At 39.2% G+C, this 16,424-nt stretch overlaps 1 protein-coding gene across 3 annotated transcripts in view; it reads left to right on the top strand.

Annotated features, from left to right (window-relative positions):
• The window catches only part of SGCG (sarcoglycan gamma), a 282,350-nt gene that overhangs the window by 228,951 nt on the left and 36,975 nt on the right, over positions 1-16,424 (top strand). For all 3 annotated transcript variants that reach the window (XM_040426206.1, XM_040426208.1, XM_040426207.1), the window contains exons 5-6: positions 5,468-5,587; positions 14,310-14,382. In XM_040426206.1, the coding sequence (XP_040282140.1) occupies positions 5,468-5,587; positions 14,310-14,382 (193 nt within the window). The remainder of the gene's footprint in view (positions 1-5,467; positions 5,588-14,309; positions 14,383-16,424) is intronic.

Genomic DNA, 16,424 nt, shown 5'->3' with positions numbered 1-16,424 from the left:
TTGTCCATCTGTATTATGAAACGCCGACCAATCAGTTTGGCTGCATTTGGCTGGATTTGAGCACACAGTATGTCTCTGAAACCCCAGAATTCATCCGGCTGCTGCTGTCCTGTGTCACATCATCAATAAACACTAGGGACCCATGCATGCCTCCGCCATGTTTTACAGATGATATATGCTTTGGATCATGAGCTGTACCATGCCTTCGCCATACTTTTTTCTTTCCATCATTCTGGTAGAAGTTGATCTTGGTTTCATCTGTCCAAAGAATGTTCTTCCAGAAGTGTGCTGGTTTTTGAAGATTTTTTTTTAGCAAAGTCCAGTCCAGCCTTCTTATTCTTATACGCCTATATCCTGGAGAGTGCTGTTCAATTGGCTGGCTGTTGTGAAGGGGTTTCTCTTTACCATGGTAATTATTCTGCGATCATCCACCACTGTTGTCGTTTGTGGGCATGCAGGTCTTTTTGCATTGTTGAGGTCACCAGTGCTTTCTTTCTCAGAATGTACCAAACTGTAGATTTTGCCACTCCTAATAGTGTAGCAATTTCTCGGATGGGTTTTTTCTGTTTTCGCAGATGAAGGATGGCTTGTTTCACCTGCATGGAGAGCTCGTTTCACCTGCATGGAGAGCTCTTTTGACCGCATGTTTACTTCTCAGCAAAATCTTTCAAAATACAAGCACCACACTTAAAATCAACTCCTGGCCTTTTATGTGCTTAATTGAGAATGAAATAATGAAGGAATTGCCCACATCTGCCCATGAAACCGCCTTTGAGTCAATTGTCCAATTGCTTTTGGTCCCTTTAAAAACAGGGTGCCACATGTAAAGGAGCTGAAACTCCTAAACCCTTCATCCAATTTTAATGTGGATGCCCTAAAATGAAAGCTAAAAGTCTGGACTTTATGTCCATGTCCATTATATAACTATAACTTGAATATGTTTTTGTAAACAGGTAAAAAAAAAACTTAATTTGTGTCAGTGTCCAAATATATATGGACCTAACTGTATATCAATATGTTTCTCCAGTACCAAGGCTTCAAACTCTCCCATTTTGCGACTTCTGGCATTTGTGAACATACATTTTAAGTTGTCCTCAAATTTTACACTTTTAGGGAAATTTAATTTTTTATGATCATTTTTTCCTCCCTCAGAGTTGGTTTGTAACTGACAGATCTCCTTATCCACTTTTCTGATCCTCCCCCCTCCATCCATTCCACCCACCAATATATTCTGACCCCTCTGTAACCTCTCTACCACCATATTTATAGCCATAACCTTTCCAACTCGTCCGTAGTTTAAATGCATTGCCCCCCGAGCCATAATTCTCTCCCCCAACACAGAAGCTCCCTTTCCATTGAGGTGCAAAATATCTGCGGAAAACAGTTTGTACCCCAGTGAAAAGTCAGCCCAGTGGTCTAGGAACCCAAACCATTCTGCTCTACACCAAGACTTAAGCCCTGCATTTAACTCCCTAAGCTCCTGCTGATGGCCCTGTGTAGCGCATGGTACATGCAGTATTCCAGAGAACACTACCTTGGAGGTCCTTCCTTTCAGCTTGGAGCCTAGTTCTTTAAAATTATCCTTAAGGACTTATTTTGTCATTGGTACCAACATGGACCACAACAGCTGGGTCATCCCCAGCCCCTCTCAGTAATTTATCCACTTGTTCCACCACATAATTTATAATAACTGTCTTGGACTACCTGCACTACCATCCCCCGACTACAAGTTGGGCTGTTCTCCCAACTGTTAGGGACCACCATTTCTGAAATTGACATCCTTGCATCATAGCCCAACTTGGCAATTTTGCTTGGAAGCACAGAAACAGGATTGGCCTTCTTCTTCTTGGATCCCTTTGTACTCCCTCTAAATACATTAACCCAGCTACTTGCCTGTTTCAGTTGATTCACCACCTGATCTCCAACTTTCTACCCCACTAACTGCTTGCTCAGTGAGCATCATGCTCCTCTAAAGATTGTCAGTCGCCCTCAGTGTTGCATTTTGCTCTTGTCGACTGGTCTCCATATCACATCCCGTTTGTGTTTTAACCATTTTAACACCTTGTATTCACTTTCAGTGAGATTAGGAGTTGACTTAGGATATATCAACACCTGCATTTCCTTGCTTTTGAAAAAGGTCTAAAGAAGAGTCAGCTGAAATGGGAGGATCTGTCATAGAGGAACTGCTCCCTTAAATTCCATATCAACAGACTGTTTATCTTCCTTCACATTAAAACCCAAGTCCAATAAATCAGTTGTGATATCTGGAGATGAGTGAAGTTTTGGAAAATTCGATTTGGCTGCTTTGCCGAATCTTACCAAAAAACTTGCTTCGTGACAAATTACTTCGTCATGAAGAGCATTTTTTTGTAAGTAGCAAATCCACTTTGTTGGGTTCGATTCGCTCAACTCTAGTGATATCATATTCCTGCGTTGACAACTCATTACTCAAACTGAACCCCAAGGGTCCCACCTGAATTTGTCTCTCACTCCGTCTATAATTTTTAATTTGTAGTATAACCTGTTTAGTGACATGTAACTTAAACGGATTAATTTTACAAATAACCTTATACATGTCGATTTCAAACAGTACTCTGTCAGCTGTTTGAAGAGAAAGGAACCCTCGTACGAGCGCTGCCTTCTCTTCTTGTTTATTCTTGTTTACCTGCTCGCCATTGCAACTGCAGCGGCGAGTACTGTATTTACAAGTATGGTGTCCCCATTCTCTTCAAATAGCTGATCGGCAGGGGTTCCGGGAATCGGACCCCTGCCAAACTGATATTGATGACCTATCCTGAGGATAGGTCATCAATATTAAAAAGCGGACAACCCCTTTAATACCTTTTGATAACAATGTTATAAATTCCTTTGATAACGTTATAGATGTAAGATTAAGAACATTTGTTTCATCATATTCATCTTGTTTTTCTGCCGTGTCTTCCACCCCCTCCTCGTGTGTTTTCTAAAGGGGGCCTATAAGACACTGCTTCTAGTTGTACATTGGAGCTCTGATTATCTTCTCCCATGCTGTAGTCAAAACCAGAGTCCAATAGTCCGACACTTGTAGCCCAGCATGAACTTCCATTCCCTCCTTCTCCTTGTCCTATGCATATTCCAATCAAATATATGGCATGTTTCAAAATCCAGTTTGTTGCGCAGGAACTTTTCTCTGTTGATCATTTTAGTTTCTGCTTGGACTAGAATAATTTTAGTTTCCAATTGTTTAATCATTGCATCAGCCTGTGTGTTGCACTACTGCTCTTTTATTATATGCTCTCACAGTCAGTGGATGATCAGTGATTTCCATTAGTGGTTGTAAGCCAAAACTAGGAGTGGAGCTTTGACAGAGATCAGGTATAATGAATAGATTTCCACCTGTTCTGTGTTTAGAGTCGCACCTGGTTTTGGCTCACAATAAATGGAAATCACTGACCAAATCAGTGACGTGTGAAAGAGGCCTTAAATCTATGTCCGTGGATTGTATCTGGACACGCTCCTTTCTTTACATAGTACTCTACTAGCTAAGAGAATACCAAAATGTTCCAGCAGTGTGATTAAATCTAAGCTTCAAACAACTCAGGCATCAACAGTTGGGGTATGGCAGAACATTGAAGGGCATGTCCACAATCTCCGCCCAGAATGTCTCCAGGCAAGGACATTCCCCTGTCATATGTAAAAGCACATTTCAGACAAGAAGGAACAGGAACATGATGTCCTATTCAATGTGATAGTATTATACCTTTGTTAACATCATATTGAGCTAATTTTGGGTCAGTAATTGACACTATTTAAGGCGATTCCATTGTGTCTAGACATTTATTTGCATCTATCATAGTGTAACAATACCAGTTATATGCAAGACTGCAGATCTTCACTATAGCAGTCACTTTTCCCAAGTCCTAATCAATGGCTCTTGGTACTCAGATACCACCAAGGCTTAAGTAGAGCAGAATTATGTAACAGCAGGACAGTCAAGAGAAAACATATACTGTATGAAGCATGTATCAGACAACAAATGCAGAATAATAAACTCATTGATGACAGAAGACTGGATGAGGATGGCAATAGATGAGGAAGACAGAGTCTGGCAATTGAGCAGATGGAAGGCGGCGATGATGCACAGGTGGAGAATGATTAATATAGGAAAGAGGAATTAAATCTTGCAGAAACTTATTCTAAGCTACAGTACAAGACTGCAATGAAACAGCAAACAGAAAGCTGAAACCACAGCAAACACGCCTACAAAACAGACATCAATAAGACCGCAGAATCCAAAAAAAGCTGTTTTCTAGATTCTGGAAACAACTGCACATGGCATTCACTATATCACTATACCCAGCAAAGAGGCCCAGAAACTAAAGTTTTACCATAAATTCAGTATATAATATTGCCATGTTTATTATATTATATTGTCATTGGCAGTATATTATATTGCTATATCACACTATATTGCCATGTTGTGCCAAGATATTGCTGTCATATACAGCACATATAGTAGCACCAAATAGTACCCAAATAATACTGCAACTCAGTTCTTAAATAATACCATTGCAGCACCTCCACAGGAGAAATAAAGCATTGCATGATTCCTATTGAACACAATAGGCTGTCCATATACAGTTGTGTTCAAAATAATAGCAGTGTGTTTAAAAAAGTGAATAAAGCTCAAAATCCTTCTAATAGCTTTTATTTCCATACACACAAATGCATTGGGAACACTACACATTCTATTCCAAATGAAAACATGAAGAAAGCGATATCAAATTTGTGTTGTTCCTCTATATTGCCATGTTGTGCCAAGATATTGCTGTCATATACAGCACATATAGTAGCACCAAATAGTACCCAAATAATACTGCAACTCAGTTCTTAAATAATACCATTGTGTAACATGATATAATACTAAGTGATTTTAGTTTCTGCTTCTGTGGTTCCCATCCTCGGGGCCATCTTAGTAAACAGAGGCCCTAGGAAATTGGCCAGTTTGACTTTCACTATAACTGGCCTCCCTCTATGGGCATTTCAAGCTGGTAGATAGGGTCCCCTATTCAAGCTACCTGCTATCGGCTAGAGCTTGTTAACAGCATCCATGTGATTCTACATTTTTATTCAATGTTGTAGAAGAAATAAGCATGTAGACAGCAGCTCATGGAAATAGCTCATCACAACGACTCCCGATCTCAAGATATGATCTTCTGCCCATGGAGGGAACCATCTATTATAAGGAGGGGTTGTTAATAATATGGTATGCTCTATTGGTATTTCAAAGTATAAAGAGCACCATATAATATTAACTGCTTTGATTATTGGAAAACTAGAGATCACTATTGTTGGTGAGTGCACCTAGTCTGGTCCATACCAACAACCACCTTAAATTTACGCTAATGTTCTACTTTACTATATTAAAATTGTCAATTAAGTCACATTTACTAGTCTTTATCATTTAATCTTGAATTCTTTATTTCAGGTCCTGGTCTGATAGAAGCCTATGGGCAACAGTTCCAGATACACTCCGATAAAGGAAAGATGCTGTTTTCTGTTGATGATAAAGAAGTTCTTGTTGGAACAGACAAGCTGAGAGTCACAGGTGGGCAGACAAAAGTAGAGTTCTGGTTTTATGTAAGTCTGTACTACTCTATGAATCCCATGACAACCCTAAATAGTCTTGCCAAAAATACTGGCATCGTAATTTTTAGGCATTCAGAAGGTGACATTTTTGACCTGATGAAAATATAATCTCAACTAACTTTGAGCCTCCACCATCCGACTTTTTTTTTCCTAACTATTCTCAGTTTTTCCCAATCTTGAAAATGGAAGAGCACCAAACAATCTGTTGCATAATGGTTTCCACACATCTTGTGTGATCATCTTCCTAAAACGCTGCTGGATTTAGCACATGACACTAATGCTGCGGAGACCTTCAAGGGGGTGCGTGCATTGGACAATCATCTTTTGTTAGAAAAGTCCCCAGGGTTTCCTGTTGCTGGAACCCTTAGAAATTTTAATCTGCAAACAGCAATTGTTCAACTCCCTTGCAGCACCTCCACAGGAGAAATAAAGCATTGCATGATTCCTATTGAACACAATAGGCTGTCCATATACAGTTGTGTTCAAAATAATAGCAGTGTGTTTAAAAAAGTGAATAAAGCTCAAAATCCTTCTAATAGCTTTTATTTCCATACACACAAATGCATTGGGAACACTACACATTCTATTCCAAATGAAAACATGAAGAAAGCGATATCAAATTTGTGTTGTTCCTCTAAAAAAAAAAATGAAGAAAAGTAAATATTAGACTGTTATAGGCCCAACACCGTAGTCTGAGAAACATCCCCATATCATGATGCTTGTGCCACCATGCTTCACTGTCTTCACAGTGTACTGGGGCTTGAATTCAGTGTTTGGGGGTCGTCTGACAAACTGTCTCCGGCCACTAGACCCAAAAAGAACAATCTTGCTTTCATCATTCCACAAAATGTCTCTTTAGGCCGGTCAATGTTCTCTTTGGCAAATTGTAACCTCTTCAGAACATGTCTTTTTTTCAACAGTGGGACTTTACAGGGGCTTCTTGCAGATAGCTTGGCTTCACATAGGCCTCTTCTAATTGTAACAGTACTCACAGGTAACTTTAGACCTTTCTTTGATCTTCCTGGAGCTGATTGTTGGCTGAGTCCTTGCCATTTTGGCTATTCTTCTATCCATTTGAATGTTTTTTTTTCGCTTTCTTCCATGTCTTTCAGGTTTTGGTTGCTATTTTAAAGCATTTGCGATCATTTTAGCTGAGCAGCCTATCATTTTCTGCACTTCTTTATATGTTTTCCCCTCTCCAATCAACTTTTTAATTAAGGTACGCTGTTCTTCTGAACAATGTCTGGAGCGACCCATTTTCCTCAGAATTTCAGAGAGAAATGCACTCTAACCAGAATGTACAACATTTTCTGCCTTCCTTAAATAGGGGCAATAATTTCCACCTGTTTTTCAAAGAATGAATGACCTCGTTCATTGAACTCCACACTGCTATTATTTTGAACATGCCCCTTTCAATAAGTAATTGAATTACAGAGCATCAGCAGCATGCATGGTATGACTGTTGGGTCTCTATTACTCTACTACACCTGATAGTAAATTATTTGCCATGTAGAAATATCATTTCTAGCAAAAACAGTGAGTGATCAGGTTAGTGATGTCTGACTGCTATTATTTTGAACACAACTGTAATACCCAGCCAGGTCAAGACCTCCAGAGAGTGCAGTTCTTTTCTATCGCTATTTTATTGAAGTGCTAAAAAAAAAGGGATCTCCTATTTATTTTTTGAAACTTATTCCATTCCTTTGCAAGGATTTTTTACAAGTTCCTGTAGCATGGCCCCTGAAACAGAAGATGCATACTTACCTGCTCCTCTGCGCTGCCTCTGCCCTCACCATCATCCGATCCTAGCAGTGTTTACATCTGGATGGCTATGGACATGGTCACATGCACCGCTCCAGCCAATGACTGGCTTCAGGGGTGACGTGCTGCTTGTGGCCACATCACCACTGAAGCTGGTCATTGGCTGGCGCTGTGCATGTGACCATGCCCATAGCCAGTTAGATATAAACAATGTTGGGACCAGAAGAGGCAACATGGACCACCGAAGTGGCGCGGAGCAGGTAAGTATGAATATTTTGTTTCATAGGCAATACTTCAGGAAATTGTTCAGGGAAAAAATTATTTTTTTTACCGAAAAACCCCTTTAAGTTCCATACTCTATATTATTCTAGGAAACCAGTGGCTGAAATTTTCACAAACATTTTAGTAATAGGTCATCTGTTATTGACAAGGAAAGACAGCAAGACTGATGCCACTCAAGTAGTTACATTGGCAAAATACTGTAAGCGACCACTGGTTGAGAAAAATAAATTCTTGTCCACTGGTCAAATGGTACATGATCATAAAAGACTTTTTAAAAATACATTTCCTCCCTGGGCAATGAATTGTAATTCTGCAGCAACCAACTTTGACTGGATGACAGAAAGTAGAAGGTAAAATAATGCAGTTCTGCGTAGCTTTTGCGAGCCTTTAATGTGCAATCTGTAGCGTTTTCCCAGTCCAGACATTGAAAGCACCAGTGTGAGAAATCCAGTAAGTGCACACTTTATGTCAAGTCCATTCACTAGCCAAGGCCATTAGTAGAAATCTTTGTTAGTGCCCCAGTTGCTTTTAGTTGCGTTCAATCTGGTAAGAAAACAGTTCATCTGTGCTTTTATTCCATTTGCTGAGATGTCCATGTGGCATGGAGCCCTGTGATGAAGAAGAGTAATGCAAGGTACAGAGAGAGGAATTTTATTTATAATAATAGATTTGGACAATGGGTTAAGAACTTTACTGCAGTGGCTCAGGCTTTTATGCTTAACTTTTACAGTGGTGCTTGAAAGTTTGTGAACTCAGAATTTCCCACATTTCAGCATAATTGTGATCCAAAACGACATCAAATTACTAAAAGTAGATACAGATAATCAAACAAATGAGTTATTTTTTATTGAGAAAAATAATCCAATATCACATGTCTCTGAGTGACAATAGTATGTGAACCTTTGCTTTCAGTATCTGCTGTGACTCCATTGTGCAGTAATAACTGCAACTGAAGATTTCGGGTAATTGTTGATTAGTTCTGCACATCGACTTAGAGGAATTTTAGTCCATTCGATCAGGAAGCGGATGGTCAGAAATTGAATCCAGTAAATGAGCAGAAGTCGGTACATGGGCAGATGAATGAATACAGCACACTTTTGCAGGGAACTAGCAAGCTAGACAATCTATTGCTCATGCATCCTCCCACAGGGAAAGGTGTCTGAAGTGTCCAAAGGTGACCAGTCATTGGTTGGTGACTTAGGGTGCACAAGCTGGCCCTTTAAGGGCCAGGAGGATCATGCTTGTGCCCCCTATGGGACAAGGGAAAAGGCCTAGCTGGTAAGAAAGAGGCTGTGGACTTCAAGTAACAAGGCACATACTCCCCCGTTGACTGGACACACTGCAAGGGTGCAGTGGAAGACCGGTGGGTCTGGGATGTCAGAGCATGGAGAGAAAGGTAAGTGGAGTGGCGTTTGTGCCCGCCCAGGATAGGGGAACAGCGTGCATGAGCATCCAATACAATATTTTTTTTCCATCAATGATGGCAAGGTGATGAAGATGCAGCAAAGCATGCACAAAACATTATACTACCACCACCCTTGTTCACAGATGGGATGAGGTTTATATGCTGAAATGCAGTGTTTTCATTCTCCAAACATAACCTTTTTCATTTAAACCAAAAGTTTTATTTTGGTTTCATCTGTTCACAAAACATTGTAGCCTTCTGGCTTGTGCAGGTGATTTTTAGCAAATTGCAGATGAGCAGCAATGTTCTTTTTGGAGAGCAGCACCTTTCTCCTTGCAATACTGCTATGCACATCATTGTTGTTCAGGTCCTCTTGATGCTGGACTCATGGACATTAACATTAGGTAATGTGAGAAAGATCTTGATCTTGACGTGATCTTTATTGGTATACCACTCCTAGGGAGGGTAATAATGGTCTTTAATCTCCTCCATTTATACACAATCTGCCTGACTGTGCATTGGTTAAGTCCAAACTCTTTAAAGATGGTTTTGTAACTTTTTCCAGCCTGATGAGCATCAACAATCTTCTTTTGAGGTCCTCAGAAATCAGCTTTTTTTGTGCAATGATGCACTTCCACAAAAATATGTTGTGATGATCAGACTGATAGATCCCGGCTCACACCTGATTGCCATCCTATTGATTGAAAACATCTCTAATTTAACCTTCAAATTATCTGCTGATTCTAAAACTTCACATACTTTGCCACTCACAGACATGTTATATTGGACCATTTTCCACAATTTTCTTTGTCTACTTTTAGGTTGTGTGTGAAAATCTGATGTAGTTTTAGGTCAAATTTATGCAGAAATATAGAAATATATAACTTCTAATTGGTTTAGAAATTTTAAACATGACTGCAGTTTAACACCTAAGGCCACTTTCAGACGGCAGTATTTTCTTCAGTATTTTCATAATTATTTGCAAGCAAAAAGGAGGAGTGAAACCTACAAAAACATATACAGCAGTCATGCTCAACCTGCGGCCCTCCAGCTGTTGCAAAAGTACAACTCCCAGCATGCCCTAATAGCATTAGGCTATCCAGGCATGCTGGGAGTTGTAGTTTTGCAACAGCTGGTGGGCTGCAGGTTGGGCATCCCTGATATAAAGGAATCAAGATATGAACCTTGTGCATTTCAGGGAGCAACTACTGACCAAAATAAAGTTTTTTTTTACCCCTTAGTGACTGCCAATATGTATTTTTATGCTTTGTCATTGCGGGGCCTTAGGCTAGGATCCTGCCTTTTTATGGGGGCCTAGTCTAAGCACTGCATGGGTCTCCTGTGTAGCAGAGAAGATCAGCTTGGCTCTCTCATGACAGCTGGGTCGCTGCTCTGATGGTTGGTTCGGCAGAAGCACAGATACAGGCTGCTTATGAACACCTTAGATGCAGCGGTCAATAGTGCTCATTGATAAAAATGGCAAAAATAAAATCACCTCCACATATTTGGTATTTTGCACCCCTAATCATACACTATAGAATTATCATGGTGAATGCCATAAATAAATAAGTAATGGCCCAGAGAATGAAATTATCCTGTTATTAATATCAAAAATGAATGCCACAAGATTTGTAACGTAAAACTCTTTTTCAGTGTTGCTGTTTTTCCCATCTCCCCCCACAAAGTCAATAAAAGTTATTAGCAAGTTATGTGTAGCCCAAAATTGTGACATTAAAATTGCAACTTGTCCTGCAAGAAAGAACCCCTTATACGACTGCATCGGAAAAATAAAAAAGTTATAGCTGTTGGAATACGAAAATGAAAAAAAATTGCTTGGTCACCAAGGCCCAAAACAGGCTGGTCACTAAGAGGTTAAAAAACATTTCAAATGTTTTAAAGGGGTATTCCAGTTTTGGAATTTTCAGCATCAATTGACAGGAAACAACACATACTATCCCTTACTAATAGTGATTGTTTATCTATAATGCTCCTTTTCCCTGCACTCCATCGTGGTCATGTGACATTTTCCACTGTATTGGTTCCCCATCCAGATGACGACATGTCTACATTTGAGGCGTGGCTATGCCCTGTAGACACAATATCATCAGTGACCTCATCTCTCAGGGTTGTGTTCAAGGGCTTCAAGCAGGCTTAGACCCAGAGCTGCCAGCAGAAATGTCAGGTGTTCATGCAGGCAAACTGTGTACCCCTCCATTTTTATTAACACTGTTTACCCATCACCATAAATAATAGGTTGACCATATTGTATGGGTTATTATGATTACAGGGATACCACATACAGTGAACATATTATTTATGGTGATTGGTAGATGGCACTTTTTTTTTCCCTTTCATTTCAGTAATATACTGTTTATTTAGTGTTATCCCTGTGAAGAAAATATTTATTTTAGGCACAAAAAATTCAGCACTTCCAACAGAGCAGGTCTGTAGTGTAATGGTAACTCTTCTGCCTGTCATACAGAAGATCTGGAGTTCAATTCCTGTTAAATAATTTTTTTAGCTAGCAGTCTATGTTCTGGAAGAGGGCCCCTCCAGCAACCCATATGCAACACTGTATTGAATTGAATACTAATAAGGCTGCCGACCCTGCTTGGATCTGTGATGTTCCAACCAGGAGATGAAGGAGACCTCTCTACAGACACTCGCCATGAGTCCTGGACTGGAATCATGGGCATAGCTATAAGGGAAGCAGGGGAAGTGGCTGCTTTGGTGCCCACACTCAGAAGGGGCCCACGCAGGAGAAGGACCAAAATATTTTATTGTTATGGCCCCTTCAACAGTATTATACAATGACATAATATACAGTGACAGGGTATACAGTGTAGGAAACTGATAGAGCAGCTGCCGGGCCTGGTCTGGGTTCTTTACTAGCTACAGGTGTGGGGGTTGTATGAAAGGAGCGGGTTGTGAAGAAGTTACTGAGGGAAAGGGGGGCCCCATTCAAAAATTTGCTGTGTGGCCTAGTCATTTCTAGTTACGCCACTGACTGGAATGTAAACATAGGGTGCGGGTCACAAACAATTATGCTGGAAGAGTCACTTGCAACATCATCATCTGACTAATTTTTAATTTTTTTTGCATAACTGGAAAGCCCCTTTAATGTTATGAATGAAGTAAAATTTACCTTACTGATCCCTACCTTACTATTTCTTGGTCCTTGTTGACACTGACATACGAACGTTCTGCCAATCACTAGCTGCAGCAATAATCTGATACAGACAGTGGTTGGCTGAGCAGTCACATTTCCATGTTGACTGTGATCAGGAAGTACAGAGACCAGCACAGCGCATAGGAAAGGGGCTGTATACTTGTTTTATAATTCTAAAGCATTCTGAACATTTTTTCTTAAAATGTAAATGGCTGGACAACCACTTTAAAGAAGAACTGCCTTTTTAGACCAATGATGTTGTGTGTGGTGTCTTTGTTTATGACTTACAACCGAGTGGTCACAGGGATAGGGTTGAGCTCCTTAAGTTTTTCTAAATCAGTGACATCACTGGCCGCTCTAATGTCACGGATATGTTCCAAAATTCTCACTTTTAGGATCCTAGTTGTCATCCCTATGGGCATTGGGCATAATAAATCACTGCCTCCGTACAACAAGTAATACAACAAATACTCTTTTGCCATGGGTCAGTAAAATTGCTCAATTTAATCATAAATCGGCAGGATGTGCATCCTCCAACTGATTCCCTTGTGGAATTCTTGGCCTCCTCCCTTCTTAATTACACTCTTGCTGTATGCTCTCTCCTGAAAACATCTAGAAAGATCTTTCCTGTACTGTGCCTGCACCGGCTACTGAACCGCATGGTGCAGTGCAAAACTTTAGGAGAAAGGGCCAGGCATGATCATGTTTTTACTCCCTGGCCCTGTCAATCAAAGTGCAGAGGTGGCGGCAGTTGCAGAGAGAGCAGAGCCTCTAGGGGTAACTGTAACGCCCTCGTTGTTCCAAGAGGCTCATTTGCTTATATTAAAATATAATTTTATGATTTTCAACATGGGACCAACACAGATGCCTTCAGCTGCCAAGCGCACATGCAACAGGTCAGCCAGTGTCATAGGTGCAAATCTGCTGACAGATGCCCTTTAAGTTTGCTGAGAATCCATTGGCACTTGATAATTATAACTATATTACAATCTTTCAGAGTGAGAATTTTATGAGAAATATGGGTAAAATATTCAGGATTTGTCTCCATACATCCCCTGGGTTCTGTGGGACTGTAAATGCCATGTAATCACCACAGCTTCTACATCTGTATCTCAGGCAAAAATAAAGCTGTATATAACCCAAACTTGGAACGAAAAATAATTATCCAAAATGCCAAACCTCCTGTGGTCCAATTAGATGACTTAATTGACGGCTTGGGCTTCTGAGAAAGAGCATCAGAACATAGAATATCTCTATAAAACTTTAACAATGGTCTTATATTGTTGCCTTGTACCTAAACGGAAAGACAGGAGATGACAGATTCTTGGCAATTTTCTTCACAACTATAACTTAGAGAAGTCAGAGCCGCTCACATCAGCAGTATACAGGGGATTTAAAAAAAGGTAGAGCTCATGCATGATTTATGTTAGTATTTTCAACTTTATTTTGTATAATTTTTTATTATTTATTTTTTAATTATTTAATTATATTTTTATCCTACCATTATATACTACATGAGTTGGCATCTACACATACGAGGAGTACTCCACATACTCACTCTGCACATAGAGTATGTGTGTATGTGTATAGTAAATTAGATTTTAATCTGCACTGGGAGGTTAAAATGTACCTATAATTTCACTTGAGTCTATGCTCTGACACACTTATGTCATCTTTGTATTACATTTATGGTCATTCATTTGAAAATCCACCATGTAATACATTTTGCTGCAGGGAAAATGGGTGGCTGGTCGTGCTTTCCCCTATTGGCAGGGGTGCCAGGAGCGGGACTGCAGGCGATAAACTGACTGCTTTACTGGCCACATGTTAGAAGGGGTTGATTCTGATAAGACAACCACTTTGCGCTATTTTTTTAATGTGTTTTACCAAGAACAAAGACTTTCTTCCATTGTATTTTCTATAAATTTTAATCAACGTTCTCATTTTACAATCAAAGATTCTTTAACATATAATATATTACTATATAATATTAAACTTTGATTCCAATATCTGGTTGGTAATGTAGATCATCATTATAATGCTGTGTTATGTTTTTTGTTGCAGGAGCGGAAGGTGCTTTGTTTGAACATTCTGTGGAAACCCCACTAGTTAGAGCCGCCTCCTCGAAACAACTTAGGTACCGGTTTCCGAGTAATATTTATTCTATATTTATACCATGCAATGCCAATATATATTTTATAGGTTATATGTTTTTTCTACAAACAGCACCTTGACTGTCCATTGGTTGTGTCTAACATTGCAGTGTTGAGCTATAATACCAATATCAGGGCTGTCATCAGGAATTTCAGGGCCCCATACAGGCAAATCATATACTTCTTCCTCAGGCCCTTCTCACATTCATAGCCATAACAGCTGTAACATTTATTATTATTTTTTCGCATCAGGCCATTTTGCCATGCACATCAGTAAGATTTTAATTTTCATCAAATATTATTATGGGTTAAGTGAAAAGGAAAAAATTGTGCGATTGTAATGTGTTCACTATATAGTACGTGTAGGAGTTATGATTACAGGGACACCAAATAATGTTTTGTGATATTTACTAGTAAGTATTTTACAGAAAAGCATTTATTATAATGGTTTATTTTTTTAGTAACATTAACTTTGCAGAACAATAAAACTTTTACCATAAAAGAAAAAAGATGGGAAGTAAAAATTCTATCTTTTAGTAACACAAATATATACAGTATTTAATCCCCAGACTCTCTGTATAGTAGGTAAGAGACTTACCACTATTGTATAGCACTGCTGTGTTGTAAAAATATGATCTTCTGCTTAAAAAGCTACAGTGTACCTATTTATTCAATATTGTGCCTGTGAAGTGATAATCAGACAGCAGAGATTTTCTATAGAGAAATGGATAAGGCTGCTGCCTACTGTACCAAAAGTTTTGGGTTTTGTTTTGGCCGAAAAATAAAAACTTTTACTTTCTTTTATGGTAAAAGTTGCAATTTTCTGCAAATTGTTACTAAAACAAATAAGGGAGCGGAAACCAAAACCATTACAGTTTTTGTAAAAAACTAAGTATGAAATATCACAAAACAATATTTAGAATCTCTGTAATCATAATACACTGTACAATATAGTGAACACATTATCCTTGGTAACTGGTGCAATTTTTTCCCTTAATTTCAGGAATATGCTATTTATTTAATATTATGCCTATGAAGAAAACAGCTTTTTAAGCACAGAAAATGCAGCTCTTCCAACAGAGACGGTCTATAGTGTAATGGCAAGTCTTATGTCTGCCATACGAAAGGTCTGGGGTTCAAATCCCAATAAAGACTTGTAAAATAGCTTCTTTAGTAAAAGTCTATTGGAAAAGAGTTTACACTACAATTGTGGTGTAAAAAATAGTCACAAATGATTCCGCAATAATTTGCTAAGGGGGCGAGTTTTAGCAGCAGGGTTAAGGGAGGCCTGTTGGATTTACTATAACTTTTGTTTGAAAAGGGGAGTAAGTTATAGCTGAAATAGTAGCTGGCGTAGACTTCAGTATCTGCCACATGGCTGGGCAGTGATGTGCCTAATTGATTAAGATGCATCTGCATCTTAATAAAGTAGGTATATCTCATGCCAGTGCAGGAAGATGGGTACACCAGTTTTGATATATGTCTCTCTGGGTGCTGAGAGGGGCCCATATCAGCATAGCTTCATTACTATTCACCTAACTGAAGTGAATAATAATGAGGCTGCTGGGCCCCAGACTGCTGTATTGCCCTGATGGAGGCCGTGCCCAATATATATATATATATATATATATATATATTTTTTTTTTATTTTTTTTATATAAATATATTTAATTTTATTTTATATAACAATTTACCAATACAAAAATCCGGATTCCTAAATATACAATCTGTCAAAACAGTAAACATAAAAAACCATTAATCAAAGACAATTACAGCGACAATAAATAATCTACTTTGTTTTGGAAAGTTTCCAAATTCCCAATTCAGTATTACTTCACATTTAATCCGGATTATTTGTCGCTTACTTAAATAAATCCCCCCCAATCCCCCCCCCCTCCACTTGGTGGTCGTCTCGATACACATCTCTGATGGCAATTACTCTCATCTCTCTCCCACTCCCGCCACTTCCCCCCCCCCCCCAACGGTGGAGGAGCCTGCAGGGATGAGTCCAGGAGCGTCTTTGTGT

Source organism: Bufo bufo, chromosome 3 (genome assembly GCF_905171765.1).
Source record: "Bufo bufo chromosome 3, aBufBuf1.1, whole genome shotgun sequence".
Taxonomy (NCBI): Eukaryota; Metazoa; Chordata; class Amphibia; order Anura; family Bufonidae; genus Bufo; species Bufo bufo.
This window is presented reverse-complemented; position numbering and strand designations above follow the sequence as displayed.